We start from the raw sequence: 24,642 nt of genomic DNA on the forward strand, positions 1-24,642 counted from the left end.
ACCTACACCCTCAAGATTTGGTTCAAATTTATACCTAGGACCAAGTGAGTCTATGAATAAGAATATGTCTCTGGAAACTTTTCAAGGTCAATTCAAATTCGAACCAAATCTACTTTTAATTAGATCCCAAAAATTAGAACGCAAACATATCAAGAAGTTGCGCTAAGCCCCCTTAACCAAACAGGCCCTCTGAACAAACCCATATGTCTCTGACACCGATTCTGCTTTTTCATAGGGATTCTGACAACCTTTTGGTTCTGGATGGCACGCTTTTAATACCAAGGTCCCTCTCTCAAATTCCTCTGTTTTTTCCCCAATTCCGCAGCATCCCATTCCCATGTAGAGTAGGAAACTACAGGCCATTAGCGCCTCTCTCTCTCTCTCTCTCTTCCGCTTCGAGAGGCGGCGGCAGCAGCTTGTGTTCCTGTCGGCTTTGCGGACCGGAGGATGTCGGATCAGAAGGATCCGGGAATAAAGCTCTTCGGCCGGGTGATCCCGCTGGCCCCTGAGCCCGCGCCCGGGATCATGGAAGCGGAGGAGCCGCCCTGCCTCGACCAGTCGCCGGATGAGCTGCAGCCACCGGCGCCGGAGGAGGCGGCGGCGGATGAGGTTAGCCACTTGCGTTCACTCTTGTTCGTTATTTGCTTCGTGAGAGGTTTATCGCTTGGGAGGGGGGGGGGGTTGCAACGAAAGGGACAGGCATTCGCTTGATCAGCGGTTCAATCTGTATTTACTCAACTTTGGTGCGCGTTGTTCTCAAATTTTTTTGGTTTGTGATTAAATAAGTTTCATCGGCCTCATCGAGTTTAGAATATATATTTTTTTTAGTTTTCATCGAGTTTCAAATTTAGTAGCCAACGCTAAGAAGATGTTTGAATTCATGGTTTGTATAAACGCTACGATTTGCATGCCGATCAAGATGGCCGGGAAACCCGATTTGGGTTCATGAGTGGATTGATAGCAAGAATAAGGATAGAATTACACTGCCATCCGTACACCATTTGGGGCCTGGGTCACATGATTTTTTTGGACGTGAATGGGTCACGGGAATTTAGGGCGTGTTCGGTTGGCTTGGCCGCTTGCCTCGCTCGGCAAGGCTAGTCGGAGAGCAAATTTGGCTCTCTCATGCTGGCGAGTGAGCGCGGGCACCGAGGCAGCCGGCAAAGAATCCGAATGGATTTTTTGCTGCGCTTTGCAAAGCAAGGGCGGCAACTGGTAAGGCTACTAACCGCGCCCTTAGTAGGTAGCAAGTTCAGTACCTGTAGAAACCGGCAAAATTTCCTTGTTCCCAACGGGACCTTGCTTTCAATCTCGGTTCGAGCTGTTAACTCTGGCATTCCCAAGGCATCGCATATCCGGAAGGGAGCAAATACGATCAGCTGTTACAAATTGAGCAGAACAGACTCTTCTTTGTTTCAGCTGCGCCCACGGCCCACGCACGCAGGCCTGAAGATCTCAGTTGTCCTGGACTAGACAAGTCCGTAGAGATCTTTGTGGAACCGGGGAGGGAGTCTCAATCGATCTTTTCTAGGATTCCGTCATGCAGCATACCACACCTGCATATGATGCGTGAGTGTGAAAACACAGGCCATGAACCGTCAAATCCTAGAAGTAGCATTTTTGGGTCCAAAATTCAAATAAACCGCAACAAAAGATTGCGTTGCTCTTGTTGGGTCCAGATAAGGTTGCATATGCGAAGGCAGTAGGCATAGTTGGTAGGGTGTTGTCATCCTTGCTTCCTCAAAAGTAGATATTGCTGAGGAAGTGCAAAGTAAGAAATCAGTGGAAGATGTAGCTTCTTTTAGCTTGTGGTGGTCCTTCCATGGACCATGTCCTTTTCACTTTCTTATGCCCAGGAGTGGTCACTTAGGTGCTTCTCTTGGTGTTTTAATTTCATTAACTGGGGATGGGTACAATCTGTATAAACAGATCATAGGAAAGTGAAACAAGGAGAGTCCGTGTAAGCAGTATGCGAGCAAAGGAGTAAGAGAGAAAAAGTTTACTAATCTGTTATTTCATCGAAAATTGGGCTGAGTCATGTGAGCTTCTTTCTCTGCTTCATGTACCATTGTTCTGTGTACGGAGGAGAATAAAGCTGATCAAATTTGGAAGAAGCAGGCGAACTTGAAGCACATGGTGGATTTATGCATATTTCTCTACCCCATCTAACCAAATTTGAATTTACGTGACATGTCCATTGCAGATAAGTTGACTTAATGCTTCCATGCTTTATATTCTTGAAGTAACAAAGTTCAATACTTTATGGGAAAATCTTAAAATTATTTGCTAATATTTCTCTTCTTTGAAAGATCAAATAAAGCCGATAAGGTGACTATAACTGATCCAATCGACCCAAAAAGGAAAGGAGGTTCATGGCTAAGGGCCAAGATGTTCGAAAGAGTACCAATAAGAAAAGTATTGTTAGTGGTTTCCTTGATCTAAATTGTTGAACTATTCAACCAAGGTCTAATCTTTCTTAGCTTGTTTTACACCTCATGACACGTGCACAAACATAATGTTCTACCCGGTTGTTAGATGTAAAATTCCAACTACAGTTTTCTTTGAATTCAAGACCTCTTCTGATAGTGTCTCTTTCTATTATCTTCTAGGATCAAAACACCGGAAAAGAAGAGAAAGAAGACTGTGAAATGAAGGTTGATGCGCCACAAGAGGAAAAAGATAATGAAATGAAGGTTGACGCACCAGAAGAGAAAAAAGAAGATGAAATCAAGGTTGATGTGCAGCAAGAGAAAGAAGGTGAGGAAATGAAGGTTGAAGCACCGCAGATGACAGAAAATGTAGAACCAGACCGTTCATCTACTTTAGACCATAAGAAAGAAGATCGGGGCCAGATGAACAATGCTGAAGATAAAGCAGTATCGGACCCAAAGGGGGGGAATGAGAAGATATCAAATGACGAATCAGGCCAGGACAAGGCACTTAAGAAGCCAGATAAGATTCTACCTTGTCCTCGGTGCAACAGCATGGATACAAAGTTCTGTTATTACAACAACTACAATGTTAATCAACCTAGGCACTTCTGTAAGAATTGCCAAAGGTACTGGACCGCAGGGGGGACTATGAGGAATGTACCTGTTGGTGCTGGGAGGCGCAAAAGTAAGAACTCAACATTGCACTACCGTCAATTACTGATGGCCCCTGATTGTATGATGGGATCTAGGGTGGACATCGCTAAGTCAGTGCTCCCTGAAGCTCTTGTATCTTCACCTTCCGCCCCGATACAGGCAGCCAGTAGAAATGAAACAGTTCTCAAATTTGGGCCTGAGGTGCCACTTTGTGAATCGATGGTGTCAGCACTGAACATCAATGAGCAGAGTGGAACCAACGCTGGATCAGCACCAAGAGGTGAAAATAGGGAAGATAACTCTTGCGCATCTTCTGTTACATCATACAATGGACTGCCTGAAAACGCAGTTCACGTGGATAAGAATGGAGCGATGGTTTACTGTAATGGAGTTACCCCAGTGCCTCAATATTACCTTGGAGCCCCTTTCATGCACCCTTGGAGTGTAGGATGGAAAAATCTCCCTGTGATGGTACCAGGTAGAAGTATGCCCGAATCCGCTTTTCCTCCAGAGGGCTGCAGTATTAGTTCAGCTCCATGGATGAACTCTCCCATGATGCCAGCCTCAAGACTTCCTGGACCAGCATTTCCCTACCCTCTCGTGCCACCTGCACTTTGGGGTTGCTTGTCTGGATGGCCAGCCACTACGTGGAACATACCGTGGATCAGAACTAACGGTTGTGTGTCACCGTCATCGCCAAGCAACAGCAGCTGTTCAGGCAAAGGGCCTCCTACTCTGGGGAAACATTCGAGGGACTCTAATCCGCTGAAAGAGGCGAAGGAGGAGAAATCATTGTGGGTTCCCAAGACGCTCCGCATTGATGATCCTGATGAGGCTGCAAAGAGTTCAATCTGGGCCACCCTTGGCATCAAACCTGGGGACCCTGGCACCTTCAAGCCTTTCCAGTCCAAGGTTGAGAGGAAGGGCCAGACATCAGACGCAGCTCAGGTTTTGCAAGCGAATCCAGCAGCGCTATCTCGCTCACAATCGTTCCAGGAGAGCTCTTAACTTACATGTCTGCAGTCTATCTTATATAGTTTTGGTATTGTAAATTGTACATGTTAGTAGAGTTTTGCGGTATGTGAAAAGACCATAAGAGAGCTTCTTGTGCAGCCACTAACTTAGTGGAACTTGCAAAGAGCTTTCCTGAGAACTCTTTTGAGATGTGCACGCATTGTAAATACTTGACAAACTGGTTGTGTATATTTAGGTTCAAGTCAGGAATAGACTCACCTGGTTGGCCTCCTAGTATAATTGGTTTAAGCTGTAAACAGTTGACATTGTAACCAATAATTCTGCAAGAATGCTAAAAGAACTACCTATACTATCAAAAACATCGTTCGAAATATCAATTGTGTTTTATCGAAATAACAATCCAAGTTGGGCAAGTTCAAGCTTCACCTCTGAACATTTCTCAAGTGGAGGAAAGGATCTCAAGCTATCAAAACAATGTATGTCAGTTCCTTAGCATAGCTCAATTGAGTACAATAGCAATGTAAGCAGTAACGTTTTTCCGATTAAAATTGCTAGTCACCGTGCTGAACTGATGCTGATAACACTTCAAATAACAAAGGTACACAGAAAAACTCAAAATAACAATCCAAGTTCTGCAACATGTCTCCACAATACCTGCTAATAAGATTGAAGGAGCGTAGAAAATCCAACCCCAGTACCTAAGCAATTACCAAGCTTTTTGTTCTCAAATTAACAGCTGTGCTACATGCATGTCCGCAAACTGCTGTTCTACACAGAAATATTGTTGTACATGTACTTTGTCAGGTGACAACGTCAGAAACATCCTCTGCTACCTAAAGAGTCTTGAGTGTTAGCATTAGCCATCATAGGAAGAACATCCAATGTGATAGGCTTCCTGAAGATCTGAACCTACATTTGAAGTCTGGTGATAAGGGTGGTGGACAGGAGGTAAAAGCAAAGCTAAGGATTTGTCCATCAGCAGAAGCCGTCGGCATTTGCTGCATACAAAGTAATCCAAGCATTACTTATTCGCACAACAGAAATACAAATAATAATACTACGTGCATCGAGATAAACATCTAGGGGTATTACCTGCACACCTTTGTAAATAGAGACTGATAGCTGGCGATCCAACGCTGCAAGAAGATGATATGTTCTTAGTAACAGAAAGTGTCCAAAATGAAGAAACAACGAAAGCGTAGGAACTAGGAACAGTGTCATTCAAGTTTTCGGCAATGACTGTCCCCATAAAAGAAGTCAGTGACTGGATTACTAATACAAAAGTATCCAAGGGACTAGTAAAGTAGTAATTATTGCAACTTACCAATAGTAGAGATAGTGCTTTACTGGGTTTGACACTGATGAAGTACTGCAATGCCTTGTCAGCATGTTCCTACATATTCAAAACAATGTGTTAACTAGACCCATCTTTCCCCTCTAGTGCCTCTTATTAGAGCAAAAAATAAAAAAGAACATAGAAGAAGCACTTACCTTTACATGCTTAAATACATGATGCACTGACAGGCCTCTCGCGTGAAGGTAGCTACCTCCCTAGTAGAATATTCACATCATGTGTCAAAAAGGATATCTTGGACACTTATTTTGGTGACTAAACTTGCCCTATTGAGAATATCATGGAAACATGCTAGAACAATGAAGTCATCACGGAGCATAGGCAACAAATAATCAGACAAGTCTGCCTATGCAAAGTTCATAACTGAGCTGGAGAGGGTCAACTTTTGGAAAACATCCTTACCTCGGTGGGAGAGAAGAATGCTACAGCATCAGGATCAGTAGATCCAGCAGGATGCAGTGACACTACAGCTCTAAATATTGAAGGAACCAGCAACTCAATTACTGCAACCTGGTCTATGGAAGTTGTCAGAGCACCAGATCTCAATTTGCCCATATTTTGCAGGTTCAACTCTTTAGAGGGATCCACAAAGTCATCATCCATCAGAGATGCTAGTGATGAAGCTCTTTTTGACCAATCCAGATGCCGGTATGTGAATATTTTCAGGTTAGGTACTTCATTTCCTAGATTTTTCAGTATTTCAGATAAAGTTTTTTCCTCTAGCTCTTCATTGCTGGCAGACAATCTTGTCCTTTTAGCGACACCAGGTTCACCATCATGGAGATGGCTAAGCACTTCGTCTTCTAGATGAGGAAAGAATCTTCTTTTCTGGTCAGTGAAGGCCTTGAGAGCTAACCTGAAAACATCATTGGACGAACAAGAATCCAAAATCATCGATAATCCAAACATTGTAAAATATGAATAATGCAAAAGTTGAAACTCTCTTCCCCAGCTTCCTGCCAAATCTTTAAAGCAGTAAGCAATGATTGGGTGCCATTCAAAATCACCGCGAATACCACTACTAATCATCCTCAACCAGCAGCGATGACTGGAGGCCATGATGGAATTTAAATAGGTTTCGAGTTTAGAGAGAATTTAAAGGGATAGTTGAGAGACGTAAATTGGACTATGTCCTTATCACGAAATGAAACAACCACACATGATGAATAATTTTTAGATGTTTTAGTTTACTAAACAAAAGGGAAAAAAAGAAATTTGCTAACTCGTGGCCTCTTCCCATATACCTGTGGATGATTGCAATGTAAGGTACTAACATCTAAACATGTCATGAATAAAAAGAACTGGGACATTTCCAATGCCATTCTACGTAAAAAAAATACGGTGCACTGGAAAAAAAACATTTATGTTCAGCACACAATACTACTAAAAATCTGTAGAAATAATCCAAACACTGCAATGATGAAACATATTGTGTTAGACGAATGTGGTAGACAAATTCCTCTCAAGAATGTTTTTTTTTTCCAAAATTAGAGAAAGCAAAGTTCAAAAAAAAAAAAAAAACACACAAGTGGGAAAAGGAGGAGTAAACTGCCCATTCATTAAATCATCAAATAACAGTCATGACAACACCTATGCAATGCACCGATTGCAAGTCGTTGTGATATTCAGAGTTGAACAATGATTGCACAAATTCAGCTGCCACAAAGAACCATATTGTTGTAGGTAGAACCACTGTGGAATATGTTAAGGGTAAAATGGTCATTGTCTAGTAGTCTAGGATTTGGGTGTCTCATGTACTATATATTTGCCCCTTGGGCTGTGGAATGGAAAAGCACACATTCATACACTCCTCTCCATCTAACAGAATAAACATCATAAACTGTATTCCTTTAATGCAGGCTGGTGAAAATGTCACGGGTCAACAGCGAATAAATAGGGAAAAGAAGCACATCATGTTGCAGCAGTAGCTAAACAACACAACAAAAGATAGTGAATAATGAAGTTTACCTAGTTCTGTCAACAGCAGATGCACCAGCCTGGCCCGCCAGTTGACGCTTCCAAGCATAAGCTACAACAGCACCATCTGGACAAACAAGTGGCATGTGCAAGCCCCATGAATTGCCTTGAGCTTTAAGGGCCCCATTAAGAACTCCAGACTCCTCTAATTGCCTTCCTAACAGCAAAAAAGGGAATTACTCACAGGCGAACAAGAACAAAAGGGCTACAAGATACCTGTTAGGCTACACTTAAACAACTGGAGCTTTCCAGGATTCAAATGGTTAGCCTGATCTGAGCCATTTTATATGAAAGCTTCACAAAGGAAAACAAAATTTCAGTACAAATGCATAGAACATACCAATAGAGTAGTGTCACCAATGACTCCAGAAGTGAAAGTCATAATAAACACCACAAAACTGCAATCAGTCCATGGACTGAAAAGTGAACATTATGCCTTAGGCATACAGGTTCCTTACGCTACTTTACTAGGAGAATAATTGCAAAAGAAGACAACAGAAATAGAGGGTCTTCACATGCCTTTCAAATATTGTGCTCAACTAAATTCAATATGGCTCCAGATAAATTTATGGCTTTCAAATATCATGAGTCACAGTCAGATGGTGTATTACCTATAACTAGTAAGTCCAGATTTTTCTCAAGCCTGAAATCTTATAAGTGCTAATTTTAGTACAAAAGTTCCACGGAGGTTAGGCCACTCTCAATGCTTGATTTCTTAGGTGATGTCTAAGAGGAGAGAGAGAGTAAGGAATTGATGTTAAGAAATAAGCTTCCAATGCACACATGTGTGTTGCTTGTTTCTTGAGGTCTCCTAAAGCAATTTATTATCTCACAATCATCTAGGATTGCTTAAAGAGCTAGTTTCTTCCATAAAAAGCAATCTCCTTCTCTCTCCACTCTAAATTGCTTGCCACATCATATTTTTACTTAGATGGACACCTAAATAATGTCTAAGAAACTAACATTAGGAGTGGCCTTATAATGTTGTACTAGAGCAAGAATGTACCATTATGTGTTCTAGAAGAACAAAATGGTCCCACCTTTAGAGCATCTCCAACTGACTTCTCATCCGAACCCCTACCCTATTTTTGAGGGGCCGGCGATCAAAAATCGCCTCCAACTAACCCCTCATTCGGCCCCCTTTCTTTAAGGAGCCCCCAAATCTCCTCCCTCACCCCCACATCTAGGGGCTAGGTATGTCAACGGGGAAATTCCCCGCGGGGAATGGGTAACCATCCCCGTTCCGATTTGGGGAAATTTTTCCCGTCCCCGTCCCCGCTCGCGGGGGAGAAAATTCTCCCATCCCCGTCCCCGCGGAGGGAAATATACCCGACGAGTTCCCCGTCCCCGCTACGCTAGCACGATGAAGGGCCTGCTGGCTGACGGGCTTTGGTGGGTTGGGCTTTAGTTGGGCCGTTTCTTGCATATATGGGTCATGGAGAGTTTAAATATTTCGGGGAATTATCCCCGCGGGGAAACGGGGACGGAGGATAGGGAACCGTCCCCGCCCCCGCCATACCCGACGGGGGAGAATTTTCCCCCAAAATTGGCCCCATCCCCATCCCCTAATAGGGGATTTCCCTGTCGGGGAACGGGGATCGGGGCCCCGTTGACATCCCTACTAGGGGCTCTCATCCGGCCCCTCATCCACGGCTGCCCCCCTCCCGTGCCGCCCCGCCCACACACGGTCCCGCTGCACAGCTCCCTACCGTGCCGCCGCGCCCGCGCACGGCCCCTCCCTCGCTGGTGCGCTGCCCTGCACCCACCAGCTTGCCCACGCTGCGCCGTCGCCCGCGCCCGCACCATGGAGACGTGGAGAGAGGGAGCTCGTGAGAGAGAGGGAGCCCAGGTCGGCGTTGAGAGAAAGGGAGGTCAGGGAGAGACAGGAGCTTGGGGAGAGAGAGTTACAAAGATATTAATAAAATAGAGGTTATTCGAATATAAGGGGTTAAATATGAGATGTCGGTTCGAACACGTTGAAAAGTAGGGGTGGAATCTGGACAAGGAGCCTCTAAATAGGAGAAACTAGTTTGATTAGCACGCCTACGTCGTGCCTGTTTTTTATTTTTTTATGGAGCATGACAAAAGAAGACAAAAAATTTAGGTTCACAAATTTTGTATATTTTAATATTTATTTATGAAATTATTAATGTTACCCACATTTAATTAATTATAGAGAAAACAGTAGTACTTTTATGCATGCACATAGTTTTAACATGTAGGTGAAAGTAATACTAACCTAAAAAAATTGTTTCATATTTTTTTGAGTTTTAGATATTTTTCTTTGCATTTTAGATTTTTTCAGCTGATTTATTAATATAACTAATATTCATATTGACATTTTCTAGAATTTTCCAAAAAAGAAAATTACATATGTATGTATACATATATATATATACACATATGGATATACATATGCATGCATACATATACTTATATATACATATATATCTACGTATATACATACATACATACATACCTATATACATAGGTATACATGCATATACATACCAAGGCCTGCTGCTACAGTAGCAGGGCCATGGGAGGTTGAGAATTCTTCCACAATTAGTATATTGATATTGATAAAGGGTCAAATATGAGTAGCCGGTTGTAGATGCTTTGCAAAATATATTTTCCAATAGTGCTCGTTCCACAAATAATCCTCGAAGATCGCAGTCATCAATTTCCCGAACATAAGTTAGACAACATCGCAGGTGCTAATTTCAATTTTTCATTAATCATTAACAAAAGAAGGGACAGGATCGTTTCTCGGCAAAATTTGATGTTTGCCACTCGAGAAAGCTGCAATCAGTAAAACGCCACTCAGTAAAGCTGCAATCAATAATCCAAGGGAGCTATCAAGAACCTCCCGGACCGAGATGGGAGGGAGAACGGGGGTGGTAGGGCGGAGATGCTAGGGGAGGGCAGGGTACCTGCCGAGGGCGCGGAGGTCCTGGAAATGGCGGCGCATGGCAGCCTCCTCCTGGGTGACGGCGCGCGCGGTCCTGTCGGCGTGCTGGTGGGCGTTGTACGGGGGCGCACCGCCGGCGACGAAGAGGGCCTCGAGGAGGCGATCCCCGCTGAGCCGGATGTCCGCGATGAGCCGGCCCGCGCGCCCTAGCCGCTCCATCGCCTGCGCCACCTGCTTCGGCGGCGCGTCCCCGCCCGCCGGATCGTACGTGTGACCCGCCGCCGGCGCCACCGCCGACTGCGCGACCACGACCGCCTGCGCCTGCGCCTTAGCCTGCTGCATCTTGCTCCCCATTCTCGTTTCGCTCCGTCTCACCTTTGGGGATCCGAGACTCCGAGTTCACGAGCTGCGGGGTGTGCCTGAATAAATTGAGGAAAAGAATCTATTTTGGCTCTTTTTAACTCTAGCGTTGGTCTGATTTTACTCCTCAACTTACAAACCAGTTACGCTCCCTTAATAATTAAAACTGTTTGTTTTCTTTCCTAAATAGTTTAAACAGTAGTTTTATTCGAGATAGACCACACATAACAATAAACTACACATGTCATATAATATCTTATTCTCTTTTTCTTCTCTTTTCTCGCTCTCCAAAAGAAAAAAGAAAAAAGATCAGACTATGGCTACAACCAGCATGTTTTGGCATGCAGGGTTGTTGACGGTCGACAAGTCATGTGGGGGAGGTGCCGTGGGGCAGGGTGTGACTGGAGTGGGATGGTGGTACGTGTTACATACGTAAAGTGAAGGTGACGGAGGTATAGACTCGTGTGACTATTTGTAAAGTTTAAAGATGATATGCAGATCTTCAATAAGAACTGCGACGTGACCTATGAGATCAGTTTTGATTCAGCAACTTTGTGCTCATGTTCTTGATGTTGCTGCGGCTTCGAGCAGTCCACGCGTGCATGTGAGTTCGTGCAAGAAGGATAGTGTGATGTTGCTTGTAATCATGATCTCTGTGTGCCACGCTTGTAGTAGATAACCATATACATGCAACACAAGGAGTCGGCCATTATAGCTAGAATCCTTAATAAATTAAAAAGATGAGTTTTTTGATGCGGCGGTCGGCCTCAGTGTGCACTACACGGCCCCACAACGCCTCCTAGTGCACGCCCTTTCAACCACTAACGATGTCGCACGCCGGATCGCGCCGGCTGCAACCACGGCCTGATCTTTTTTTTTCTTTTTGGAGAGAGAGAAAAGAGAGAAGAAGATGATGATGAGATATCAGATGATATGTGGGGTCAACTACCATATCTGATCTATATTAGACAAAATCACTGCTAAATAGCATAATTGGACTGAGGGAGCATAATTGATTTTTCGGTTGAGGGAGCATAATTGGACTGAGGCAAAAGTTAAAGTACCTAAAATAGACTTTTTTCCATAAATAGATGATTTGCTGAATAGCAACCGGATAGTGGGCCAAAATTGGCCCATGGATGACAGCTTCCAACCAAGAACTTTTTTTATTTTTATATTTTTAAAATCTAAAAATTGTAAATATATGGGTCCATTTTTAAATTTTGCAATTCTATATACTTATTGTTCGTTGTAAGGGCGACATGTCTACGTGGCCTGCCACCATGGTGGATAGGTCTCGTTACTTGTCGTCCATTGGAAGAGCGATATGTATATGTCGCCATTCCAACGGGTGACAAGTAGTTGAATTATTTATTTCAAATGAAATTACGAATGTTATAAAATATAAGTTTATGAATTTTGTTAAATTGTTGTGAATCCATATTATAGATATTTTAAAAAGTGGATTAATCAGACGAGGAGAGTAGAAACCAGTAATTTGATTCGCAAAGGTAAATATTTACAATTAATACAAAGTTCGATGTTCATATTGTAAATATCACAATGCCGATGATAGAACATAGATTCTACTGCATAGATCGAGGGATAGACCGATTGCTTTGAGTTCTCTATTGTGATACTGATAAAAGATGGAAGGTAGAAAAATAAATCAGATGTAAAATACTAATATAGTAGAATAAGATGTCAATAATATCTGATAGAAGCAATACAATTATTAAATTATTCCTAAATCCTAAATATATCCCTGCTTAGGGGACAATCCTCTATGCTCATATGAGCGACAAGTAGGTGGCATTTGACATGGATGTCATAGTGGCCTTGTCACCTAGTCCAAAGCCACTGACACTACTGTCGTCCTTCCAACATGAGATGATTATAGAATTGCAAAATTTGAAAATGGATACATATATTTGCAATTTTTGGATTTTAAAATAAAAAATTATACTAACCAATATAGATCTTATTGGGTCGGCCACCTCCTCTAGAGTTGAACTTCTCGGCCTGGTTATTCAAATCCTCCAAAAAAATGAGTCACCTGTAATTACAACTAGGGGTTAAAAATTCACTAAAGTTTTACGAATTTCAAGAATTTTAGAAGGAAATGAAATATCTAATATGATTTTTTTTCACTGACATATGTGATCCACAGAGAAAGAGGACAAAAAATTATTGAAATTTCGGAGCCGAAATTCGACGAAATTTTGGTCTTTTTGTTGGTGAACGAAAAAAATTATAAAACAAAATTGGAATACCTGATTACAACTGTCCGGTAGATTGTTATTTTGAGACGGTGGATACTCGGATCCATGGAATCCCCCAATGTTTTTTCAATCTAATCTTTATGGTTTAGTTCAAATTCATGCCTTCTTTTTCATCTGAAATGTTATTTTATCTGATGAGTTTATATCTGTGTTCCAATATGATAAACTAATATATATGTTTTGTTGCCACGTCACTAAGTACTTGAACGAGAACTTTGTGAGTAAGTTTGACTTGGACGCGTCCGCTTTTCGAGTTCGTGGTGGAATTTAATTATTCCTTTGATTTAATGTATTTTCACACTGCCTTTGTGAGAGTAAAGTTCCCCTGCTAATAAAAGTAATTATAATAGTGAATTGTGTTACACTGATAATAACATTGACATTAATGAAATATTAAGTACTCCATCTATTTAGAAATAGTAGACCTATTTCTTTTATGCTCGGTCTTCGAAGCAGGATTTTAACTAAGATTTTCTCATAAGATATATTATTTATAATTACAAAATTTATATAGCGTGAAATCATTTTGAATTGTGAAACTAGATGTATAATTTTTATACACTAGATATTCTTATAATTTGATTAAATGTTACTCAAATTACACCAAATTTGACTTTTTTAAAAAATACGTCCACTATTTCTAAACGGAAGGAGTAAGTTAGTAGAATAGTGTCCAAATCCTTTTAAACCAATTTATACGGGATGTATACCCTCAATCATAAATACTTTATATTTTAAAAAGATCTAGCAAACTTTTAAAACTGTGACTATCAATAAATTTTAAAGTATTTATTTTAGATACATGAAAATCACATATATAAATTTATCTTAAAAAATACTTTTATATTCTAATAAATCTGTTAGACTTTACAAATTTATTCTAATAAAAAATAATTGTCAAAGTCTAATTTTAAGACCGTGATATTTTTGGCAGAGGGAGTAACATTCGATTCCTTACTCGAGCGTATGCGAATTCATGAATTCGATTTCGCTTATTTTCGTTCAAAAAAGAAAGAATTCGAATTCGTTTATCAGCCCCATTGGCTGGCCATTGCACGCCTGCTGCCAACGACTTCCAACAAGCTCCTCCTCTCGAGCTCTCCCGGCCTTTCGAACGCTCCACTCCCCGGCCCGCCACCGCCATGCCCCTCCCCGGCGGCAAAGGCGAGCTGCCTCCCCCTCCTCTGCCGCTCCCCTCGCTCATCAAGCTCGGCCGCGCCGTCACCGCGCGCCACGTCGACCGCCTCCTGGCCGCCCTCCTCCGCCGCCGCAAGCACCGCCTCCTAGCCGCGCTTGCCTCCCAGGCGCTCGCCAACGCCGTCGCCCCCACCCCGCGTACACACCTCCTCACTGCCTCTGCGCTGCTCGACTCCGCACACCCACGCGACGCGGCACAGCGCCTCGCGCTCGCCTCTTCGGCGCCCGCCTCCTGCGCCAGCCGCTGCCTCTGGGGCGCGCTGCTCCGCCGGGCCTGTGCCGGGTCCGGCGACCCGCACCACGCGCTGGAGCTGCTCGCCGCCGCCGTTGAGGACCACGGCGCGGTGCTTTCCCCGTCCACGTACCGCGTGATGGTGGTGGGGCTGTGCGCCCGCGGGGAGGTGGATCGCGCGCTCAAGGCGTTCGACGTAATGACCGAGAGGGGTTGTCAGGTGGACGATCGTGTTTGCAGCTCCATCGTTTCTGGATTCTCCAGGGCCGGGAAGGCCGGGGCGGGGTTGGAGTTCTACAAGAGGCTGAGGAGCGAATTCAGTGGGTTTGAGCCAGGCCTGGTGACATTGACGTCTGTTGTTCATGCGCTTGGGTTGGAGGGGAGAATTGTTGAGATGGCAGAACTGCTGCGGGAGATGGAGTGCAAGGGCATGGGTGCTGATGCGGTGCTTTACAGCAGCATGGTTCATGGATTGATGAGTCGTGGGTTCTTGATGGAAGGGCTTCGGGAGCATCGGTCAATGTTAGATAAGGGCATCACAGCCGATGTGGTTAACTACACTACTGTTATTGATGGTCTGTGCAGAGAAGGTAGCGTGGAGAAAGTAATAGGGTTCTTGGATGAGATGGAGCGACGAGATGCCAAGCCAAATTTGATTACTTATACATCACTTGTGAGGGGTTTCTGCAAGAGAAACAGGTTGGAAGATTCTTTCTCTATTTTAAGGCAACTGAAACAAACAGGCATGGTGGTGGACGAGTATGTATATTCGATTTTGATTGACAATTTGTGTAAAAAGGGAGATTTGGATAGGGCTTTCTCTTTGCTCGATGAGATGGAGAATAAGGGGGTAAAGGCTGGCATTGTAACATACAACGCAGTAATGAATGGTCTATGTAAGGCTGGCGACACTGAAAAGGCCGTCGAAATCTTTGAAGGTGTTGCTGCTGATAACTTCACATATAGCACACTATTACATGGTTACATGAACAGAGATGATGCAACTGGTGTTATGGCAATAAGGGGCAGACTTGAGAGTAGTGGGATTTCCATGGATATTGTCACATGCAACGTCCTTGTCAAAGCATTGTTTATGATTAACAAGGTGGATGACGCCTGGAGCTTGTTTCATAAAATGCCTGAGATGGGCTTAAGACCTAATACTATTACCTACCATACAATGATAGACATGATGTGTAAACTTGAGAAAATTGACAAGGCACTGGAATTATTTGATAAATATAAGAAAGATTCATCATTGTCCAGTACTGTTGTTCATGATTGCCTGATTAGAGCACTATGTAATGGGAGAAAAGTTGACATGGCTGACCAAATATTTTATGATCTTGTTCAGAAAAAATTAAGGCCTGATTACTGTAACTGCAGGAAGTTGATTCATGCTCATTTCAAAGAACGCGGTGAACATGGTGTGCTGGATTTCATTTTTAAGGTTGGTGAATTAGATATTGACTTATTTTCATCTGCTTGCAATTATGCTTCTGCTTTCTTAAGCAGCAGGAATTGTTGTCAAGCAGCAATGGATGCTTATAAGTTACTCAGGATGCAAGCCATTCCTGTAACTAGTAAAACATGCTATAAGCTACTCAAGAGCTTACACCGAAATGGAAGTGAAGATGTCATAAAACCATTGTTATGTGAGTTCATTAAGATTCATGGCTTGCATGAACCTAGAATGATTAATATGCTGTCTTGTCATCTTAGCAAGAGAAGTGTTAGTGAAGCTATTTGGTTTTCCAATTCCATGGATAATGTCAGTGTTCCTGTCAGTGTTCTGAGAGGAGCTGTCTATGCTCTAAAGAAGCAGGGTGAAGTACTGGATGCATGCAACTTTTTGAAGGAAGCTGAAAAAAATGGGTTTTCAGTAGATTTAGCCATGTACTCCATAGTGGTGGATGGCCTTTGTAAAGGTGGATATCTTGAAAAAGCATTAGACCTCTGTGAAAGCATGAAAAAAGAGGGGCTTTGTCCAAACATTGTCATCCATAACTCAGTTCTCAATGGTTTGTGCCAACAAGGATGCCTTACTGAAGCATTCAGGCTCTTTGACTACCTAGAAAGCAGCAAGATGCTTCCCACAATGATCACTTATACCATACTTATAGGTGCTTTGTGCAGAGAAGGTCTGTTGGATGATGCATATCAATTGTTTCAGAAAATGTCCAACAAGGGTATGAGACCCACAACCCGTGTTTACAACTTGCTGATAAGTGGTTACTGTAACTTTGGATTAACTGAAAAAGCACTAGAGCTTATGTCTCATTTGGAGGAACTCTTTCTACTACCAGATTGTTTTACACTTGGTTCAGTTATTAGTGGACTCTGTCTGAAAGGTGATACTGAAGCTGCATTAAGCTTCTTTAATGAATACCGTTATAAGGATATATTACCTGATTTTGTTGGTTTCATGAGCCTGATAAAAGGACTCTACGCAAAAGGAAGGATGGAAGAATCCAGGGGCATCTTGAGGGAGATGTTTCAGTGCAAAGAAGTCGTGGAGTTAATAAACAGTGTTGGAGATAAGATTCAAGCAGAGTCTCTTGTTGGCCTCCTATCTTCCGCATGTGATCAAGGGCAGATTGACGAAATTGTGACTATTCTAAATGAAGTGGGACTCATGTTTTTATCCTCTTCAGATTCTAGCAGTTATAATGCACTTGCACACCTCAAGAAGCTACAGAAAACTGAGGATGCTTGTGATTCCATGACAGATTCAGGACAAGTTTTAAGTCCAGTCGCTTATGATGTTTCTAGGAATAGTATTCATAGGAGTTCTGAGCGCATAGTTCAACCCATGATAGATGGAGATGATAGTTTATCTAAACTAAGTGATGATACTGATATTGACTACCACAATTTGCTTGGGAAGTCTTTCGATGATGACTTCGACTCATATTATGCTGCTATCGCTTCACTTTGTTCGAAAGGGGAGGTGATTAAGGCCAACAAAGCAATTGAAGCAATGATCCAGAATTCTGGTTAAATTTGGTGACCCGTCCAACTTGTTAGGGATTTCTCCCCAGAGTATCATCATCTGCAAACATATAAACTTGCAAGCACATCATGCATTTTAGATACTGTCGATACTTGGTGATGCACTCTTATCAATGATATTCCATGTGAGAAATTTATCCTGTGTTTTATGTTGGCAAGGGCAACATTTATCAACATGTTGCCGGTCTTGGCAGTTGGCAACATAGGGGTTCACAGAAGTTGGAATTTACATTTTCACATGTAAGCCTGTCTTATCTGGTAAAACACGACTGTGCTTTGGGCTATCACATAAACTTGTTTACCCTTTATTCTAACCGTTTGCCATTTCTTTTATTCCAGCTACAGACACCAAATCAGAAGAGGATCCTGACTGTCCACAGGCTTCATCAGTTGAGAGGGGCCCGGCTGGTTGACAGACGGTACACATCAGTATGTTTGTGAATATAATTGTGCAACGAAAATGCAAATGGTTCAAGATTCTGAAAGTCCTTGGGGTTGAGGATACATCCTTTTAGATTCAACTAGTTTACCACCCATAGTCGATTTCATGTCTTTTAGGCGTGTTTTCTGCTCGATGAACTGGCATTGGTTTCTTCTTTTCAATTTTCCCTGCCTGGACTGAGCATATTCTTCTAGACAGCAGACAACTACCGGGCCTCTACGATAAAAACATTGAATTATAGGAATTGAGGAAAAGGGAAAGCCCGTATAGCAGTGGGATCTGCAGGATATAGTTGCTCCGACTTGTACGAGCTTTATTACCTTTTCTTTCACATTCTAGCCCCATTTCCAAATCTAATTGCCTTCTGAATCCTTGACAATGTATCTATGTCCCATTGCAGATACTGGTTCTGTAAATACATGAAAGCAGAAGTGCTTGGTTGAAACTTCTGAAATAGCAACTATAGATATGAACTGGGTACAATCAGGTACCTCCTTGGTTTACATCTTATCTGAAATAGCACCTATTGATACGAATCTGGTTAAGCCAATAGTTTTAATGCTTGTACGAGGCACAATGTGACTACATGAGTCACATGAATTTATCTTTGGACCCACGTATAATGGATGAAGTTTCTCCTTTACAAACTATTTTTTTATCTTGACAGGTGATGAGTGCCAAAGTTAACACAGCTGGAGTGCTGGAGGAACTCTTGGAGAATAGGTGGCCATATACCATGAGTTCATTGAGTTGGGATTTGGGAGTCGAAAGTTGGTAAGCCAAATAAGCGGATCTATAGCAACCAAATGAACTCATCTTATATATTAAATTATTAATAGATACACATTTTACACTGTGATTACAGCTGATAAACAACAGCCTTGCTTGCTTATTTGAACAAAATATGTCACCAACATCACATACAATCAGCACATAAAGCAACCTCAGCGGCCGCCTCAGTGGTTGTTGTTGAGCCTCCTGCAGTTCTTCCTGATCTCCCCCTGTGACCCGGTCAGTGGCGAGATGTTGCCCATGTTCACCATCGACTGTGCAAAGTGCTGGAAGAAGAGATTGACATCATTGGCATATGCCTTCACGAGCTCTGCTGTCTCGGCGCTCTTGGTTAGCAGAACCTCGTCAGAGCTGAGAAGGCCCCTGCCGGCCAGGAGGTTCTTGAAGTAAAAGTTGTCGAACTTGGCTGGGGTGACGAAGTCCAGGGGGAATAGGTTGTTGTCGCCGCCAGAGCGGGGGCACCCCTGCCTCAGCTGCGCCGCGAAGGACACGTCCAGCGTGGCGTCAGCCATGCCGTTGCCCGTCTGGTTGTACAGCCTCTGCCGGAAGTTGGTGCACCGAGACATACCTATGGTGTGACCACCTGTACCATGTTGTGCAGCGCAAGTACACATTAAGCTGGTGGATAACACGAAGGATGGACAAAATCATGGCATGGCGCGAGAAGTCACCGGAGAGGGCAACGACGTCGACGACGTTGAGGCCCTGGCGCTTGAACTTGGTGATGATGGTGGGGAGGGTGTTGTTGGGGGCTGGGATGTCATTGTTGGAGCCCTGGATGCTTGCACCCAGCGAGTCCCTCCGGCCGAGCGGCACGTCCCAGTATGGGCCACCAACCTGCAGGTTAGAGTTGAGAGCAATCCTCGTACCAGGAGTTCTTTTGCCAAGGCTATGGCTATATATTGCTCATGTTTTATCCCTTACGAGGACTGTGGAGTCGCGGGCCGCGAGGGCGAGGATGTCGGCGCAGGAGACGGTGCTGGGGCAGGCGGCCTCGAGGGCGGCCTTGATCTGGTCGACCACCTCGAACCCTCTGAGTGAGTTTCTGTTGGGGTTGGACCCTTTCTCGCTCACGATGCTGCTGCTGTTGTCCAGCAGCACGGAAGCGTCACAACCCTACACACAGCAAGATGTTGGTGGATAGATTAGGCACATGGAAATGGTGAGAGACTAGGCGTATGCAAACAAAACAGCAACGGTAGAAGACTCGTTAGGCACATGCATTCAATGAAGGATGAACACTGTATGAAGAGCTTCAATCATTGTGCATTTGAATAAGTATCATCTTCTCTTTCAAAAAAGGGAAGAAAATATTTCCGTTAAAAAAGGGGGAAAAGAATTAATCAATCATGGTACGGATTCGTTCATGTCAACGTCACATAAAGTAGTGCTCCATGGGCAATGTAGGTACGCTTTCTTATCACTGCTAAAAAGTTAGCCTGTAAACTACAGATTCTTCCATGCTACCTTTTGCAATGCCTAGGCACACATATAGCAAGTTGTGCACAATGCGTTTTTGAGTTTTGTGTTTATATAGCTAAAGCTAGTAAATAAGTTCGTTCATTTATTTTATGTTCATGTTTGTTTGCAATCACTCCACATGGATTTTACCCTGAGAAATCTAATAAAATGCATATCATTGTGTTTGGAACGTACAAACCAAATATAAAACTCAAAATTTGAACTAAAAAACTTGTAATGCTGATTTGCTATAGTGCACTGGAGGAACTATCTTCAACAAGCATCATAGCTATGTAAAATCATGTAAAGAATACAAAGGCAGAAGTGACCTTGACAAAGCAGTCATGGAAATGCAGCCTGACCAAGGAGGCCGCCATCCTGGTCTCCTGGGCGACGGCCTGTGCCACAATGGACCTCACAATCTCCTTTGCCTTGGGGCACGAATGGTCGTAGAACTGAGGGAACAAGCCGCCCCACGGGTGGCCGTGGACGGCACCGGCAAGGAGGAGGGGAGAAACAAGGCAGAGCAGGGCGAGGCAACCCATGGAAGTCGCCATGTAAGTGACCTTTGCTGCACTGCGTTACAAGCAAGGGAAAAGAGTGTTTCTATTTCTCTTCTTGTGGATGGTTAGCTGAGGTGGGCATAGGGTGGTATATATAGTGGCAGGAGGGGATGCATGTAGGGAAAGATCAGAGAAGGGTGGCTACTGGTTTGGACCAGGGGACGGACGGTGGGATGCAGCAGGGCAGCTGGGTTGTTAGGGCGATGCGTGTAGAATAAGCGAGCTGGGTAGACATCGTGTCTAACTGCTACGGTAATTCCATCAAGTTACAAGTGGCTGCTAACGGTCTTAGCTGCTGTGTGGTACGTTGATGTTTCAGTCACAGCTTAAAGCTACACAGAGATTAAAAACCCTTTTTTTCCTAGACTAGCTAGTGGTGGAGAGATGGTTTCTCTTTCTCCGGTGAGTCTCTCTTCACTTGTAGACAGAAAACAGCATCTGCCACTTACTAAACAACAAACTTTTCTGCATTTTTTTTCCCCAAAGGATTGGAGTAGTGTGTTAAACTGAAATCAAGAGGCTATGATAAATTCCTGATTATGCTGCTAATATAGGCATATGCATTATACAACATATCTTTTAAATGAAACTACCTATACAGTATAATGATGTAATCATGTTGTGATTTGTGAATTCCGTTTATGAATGAATCACATTATTTAACAGTGTCCTCCTGGATCTGGGAGTCTTCCAGGAATGATCTTAAACTACCTCAATAAGGCAGGTGTATCTTTACAGTAGCTCAGTGATTGCTCTCACTTTAACAAGTAGTAGTAATATATTCGTCCAACCATATTTAACCTTACGCAACACATGACAATACGGCCTACACTGTGTGAAATCAAGTAACAAAGTACAAAAAGGTCCGCGAAAACTGAGGTTTTGCTTCCCAATCAATCCAGCTACTTTTGTCATACACAAGTGCCGTTACAGGTCGGATGGTATTTTTATTAATGAAGACCATATGCAGGATTATCCGCATGGAGTGTTCTTTTATGGTTGGCGATCATCGAACATGGATTTGTATCTAGGGCCGGTCTTGAAGGGGGTAAGCGGGGTGGCCTCCTCGTATATAGGAATACATGTATATTACTTATAGTATAACAAAACACAACAATCTAAATTTTAATCGACTGGCACTCACAGTTATATGATTGTGTATAGACTTTGATCTTTGACCAGGTTAAAAGAAGCAGTTTTGCTAGTTTGATTCCTTCGTAGTAGGTTAACAGCGATCTAAATTAGCAATCCTCTCATGCGTAGAGAAGTCGAATTATTGATGAGATCGCTTCCTCTCATGTAGTCTTGATCCGCCTCCTTGTCGCCTCTTTGGACGGGCAGACGGCCTTGCGCACCGCCTCGCCAAGCACCTCGCGCCTTCACCAACAAACGTTGCCGCCACCTCCTCCACCCGCGCTGGCAACGTCGTGTTATTGTCGGCGTCCGTGTACACAGTGCTGGCGCTGGTGGGCACATGTGCCATGCTAGAGCATCTGCTCAACTTCCTTGGTGCACCCTCGGCCACGACCCTCGCCTCCTTCGGGGGCTGCGTGGTAGACCGCGTCATCGCCAGTCAGTGCGAGCCGTCCGACCTTGTGGATTATCGAAAATATTTTTAATGTACCGGATATTATCTTTATAACTTACGTGTTAATTAATTTTTTGATGTTTCAATACAATGGGCCTCATTTTTCGTTTCACCTTAGATCAAGAGGTTGTTGGAAAAAATAGCACTTTCAAATTTAATTTAATTCCTAATTGTAACATGAACATGACAGATCGACTATCATCATCATACTGTAAGAGTCTATCCTAGACATATATCTCTCTAATATATTCCAGGATGAAAGCAGCAAGAAAACAGTCATGCTAAACGTGACAGATCACAGTGAACGTCCCCGTCGGCAACGTGAGATGCAGAGGTCCCAATGATGACGATGCAGTTGACAACGACGAAGGACGTAGACGAAGTAGACTGCGATGATGTAGAGGCGACTTGATGACGACCAGGAAGCAGATCGTGCGAACAATTGATAGCGACGATGAAGCAGATCACGAGTAGTTGCGCCAAGCGCTTTCCAAAAACCTTATTCGCCCTCTTCCGGTGCAAGATCCCAAGAGCGACGGGTTCCGGAGACCTGCTCACCTGTTCATCGGTGCACGTTGGCACAACGGGATGGAGTAGATTACATGCGACGACGCAATATAGAGAAAATAGATAAAACCCTAATCGCATATAAGCTCTGTGGCGACGGTTGTTAGATATATATAAAGAGAATCACACGATTGAGGCGTGCCATGATCGGATTCTGTTACGTGTCACGATCAGATTCTTAATCGACACGATCTCCATATATTTATTTGTTTGCCTACACAGCAAAAAGAATAAAATTACAAAAAGAGATTGCACCTGCGCAAGCAACTGGACCTGATTTCGACGAATTATTCACGCAGGTGTCGTGCGCCCTTTGCCCCTGGCGAGACGAGCGAGCGTACACTTGTTTTCCTAATTCTATGATCCACACATACTGAGTGGGTGGAAGAGACAATTTCTGTTAAGTTGGTCACTTTCTAGTAGTAAAGTGGGATTAAAAAATATACATCCACCTCTACTGGGTGGAGTCTTTCAGATTTATTTAAAATTACTAAAATATAACAAAACACAACAATCTAAATTTTAATCGACTGGCACTCACAGTTATATGATTGTGTATAGACTTTGATCTTTGACCAGGGTAAAAGAAGCAGTTTTGCTAGTTTGATTCCTTCGTAGTAGGTTAACAGCGACCTAAATTAGCAATCCTCTCATGCGTAGAGAAGTCGAATTGTTGATGAGATCGCTTCCTCTCATGTAGTCTTGATCCGCCTCCTTGTCGCCTCTTTGGACGGGCAGACAGCCTTGCGCACCGCCTCGCCAAGCACCTCGCGCCTTCACCAACAAACGCTGCCGCCACCTCCTCCATCCGCGCTGGCAACGTCGTGTTATTGTCGGCGTCCGTGTACGCAGTGCTGGCGCTGGTGGGCACATGCGCCATGCTAGAGCATCTGCTCAACTTCCTTGGTGCACCCTCAGCCACGGCCCTCGCCTCCTTCGGGGGCTGCGTGGTAGACCACGTCATTGCCAGTCGGTGCGAGCCGTCCGACCCTGTGGATTATCGGAAACATTTTTAATGCACCGAATATTATCTTTATAATTTATGTGTTAATTAATTCTTTGATGTTTCAATACAATAGGCCTCATTTTTAGTTTCGCCTCCGATCAAGAGGTTGTTGGAAAAAAAATAGCACTTTCAGATTTAATTTAATTCCTAATTGTAACATGAACACGACAGATCGACTATCATCATCATACTATAAGAGTCTATCCTAGACATATATCTCTCTAATATATTCCAGGACGAATGGATTACAGTGAACGTACCCGTTGACAGCGTGAGATGCAGAGGCCCCAACGATGACGATGCATCTGACAATGACGAAGGACGTAGACGAAGCAGGCTGCGATGTGTAGAGGCGACTTGATGATGACCAGGAAGCAGATCGTGCGAACAATTGACAACGACGATGAAGCAGATCACGAGTTGTTGCGCCAAGCGCTTTCTAAAAACCTTATTCGCTCTCTCTCTGTGCAAGATCTCAAGAGCGACAGGTTCCGAAGACCTGCTCACCCGTTCATCGGTGCACGTTGGCGTAGCGGGATGAAGTAGACTACATGCGACTGCGCAATAGAGAGAAAATAGGCAAAACCCTAATCGCATATAAGCTCTATGACAACGGTTGTCAGATGTATATATAGAGAGAATCACGCGATTAAGGCGTGCCATGATCGGATTCTGTTACGTGTCACGATCAGATTCTTAATCGACACGATCTCCATATATTTATTTGTTTTGCCTATGCAGCAAAAAGAATAAAATTATAAAAAGAGATTGCACCCGTGCAAGCAACTGGACCTGATTTCGATGAATCTTTCACGCAGGTGTCGTGCGCCCTTTGCC

At 43.5% G+C, this 24,642-nt stretch overlaps 4 protein-coding genes across 8 annotated transcripts; 2 read left to right on the forward strand and 2 right to left on the reverse strand.

The window, feature by feature from the left end:
* The first annotated feature begins 237 nt into the window (after nucleotides 1–237).
* LOC133893516 (cyclic dof factor 2-like) lies at nucleotides 238–4,357 on the forward strand. Of its 5 annotated transcripts, XM_062334572.1 has the most exons (3): nucleotides 676–1,215; nucleotides 1,345–2,420; nucleotides 2,610–4,357. In XM_062334572.1, exons 2-3 carry the CDS (start codon nucleotides 2,373–2,375, stop codon nucleotides 4,092–4,094), a joined length of 1,533 nt encoding a protein of 510 aa, XP_062190556.1. In that variant the 5' UTR covers nucleotides 676–1,215; nucleotides 1,345–2,372; the 3' UTR covers nucleotides 4,095–4,357. The 5 variants fall into 5 exon arrangements, with proteins under 5 accessions (XP_062190531.1, XP_062190556.1, XP_062190539.1 ...); XM_062334547.1 differs by lacking the exons at nucleotides 676–1,215; nucleotides 1,345–2,420 and adding an exon at nucleotides 238–609; XM_062334555.1 differs by lacking the exon at nucleotides 1,345–2,420.
* A 268-nt stretch (nucleotides 4,358–4,625) lies between these two features.
* LOC133893545 (mediator of RNA polymerase II transcription subunit 27-like) lies at nucleotides 4,626–10,866 on the reverse strand. The gene is made up of 7 exons (XM_062334593.1): nucleotides 10,326–10,866; nucleotides 7,384–7,545; nucleotides 5,818–6,271; nucleotides 5,553–5,612; nucleotides 5,386–5,454; nucleotides 5,154–5,197; nucleotides 4,626–5,059 (listed from the first exon to the last, which is right to left on the reverse strand). Exons 1-7 carry the CDS (start codon nucleotides 10,655–10,657, stop codon nucleotides 4,918–4,920), a joined length of 1,263 nt encoding a protein of 420 aa, XP_062190577.1. The 5' UTR covers nucleotides 10,658–10,866; the 3' UTR covers nucleotides 4,626–4,917.
* Nucleotides 10,867–13,997: 3,131 nt separating this feature from the next.
* On the forward strand, nucleotides 13,998–18,837 carry LOC133893552 (pentatricopeptide repeat-containing protein At5g57250, mitochondrial). Its single transcript, XM_062334606.1, has 5 exons — nucleotides 13,998–17,626; nucleotides 17,726–18,132; nucleotides 18,229–18,315; nucleotides 18,496–18,602; nucleotides 18,694–18,837. Exon 1 carries the CDS (start codon nucleotides 14,088–14,090, stop codon nucleotides 17,373–17,375), a length of 3,288 nt encoding a protein of 1,095 aa, XP_062190590.1. The 5' UTR covers nucleotides 13,998–14,087; the 3' UTR covers nucleotides 17,376–17,626; nucleotides 17,726–18,132; nucleotides 18,229–18,315; nucleotides 18,496–18,602; nucleotides 18,694–18,837.
* On the reverse strand, nucleotides 18,625–20,721 carry LOC133893559 (peroxidase 72-like). The gene is made up of 4 exons (XM_062334615.1): nucleotides 20,411–20,721; nucleotides 19,545–19,736; nucleotides 19,292–19,457; nucleotides 18,625–19,203 (listed from the first exon to the last, which is right to left on the reverse strand). Exons 1-4 carry the CDS (start codon nucleotides 20,636–20,638, stop codon nucleotides 18,785–18,787), a joined length of 1,005 nt encoding a protein of 334 aa, XP_062190599.1. The 5' UTR covers nucleotides 20,639–20,721; the 3' UTR covers nucleotides 18,625–18,784.
* Nucleotides 20,722–24,642: the final 3,921 nt, after the last annotated feature.

Source organism: Phragmites australis, chromosome 2 (genome assembly GCF_958298935.1).
Source record: "Phragmites australis chromosome 2, lpPhrAust1.1, whole genome shotgun sequence".
NCBI classification, from domain to species: Eukaryota; Viridiplantae; Streptophyta; class Magnoliopsida; order Poales; family Poaceae; genus Phragmites; species Phragmites australis.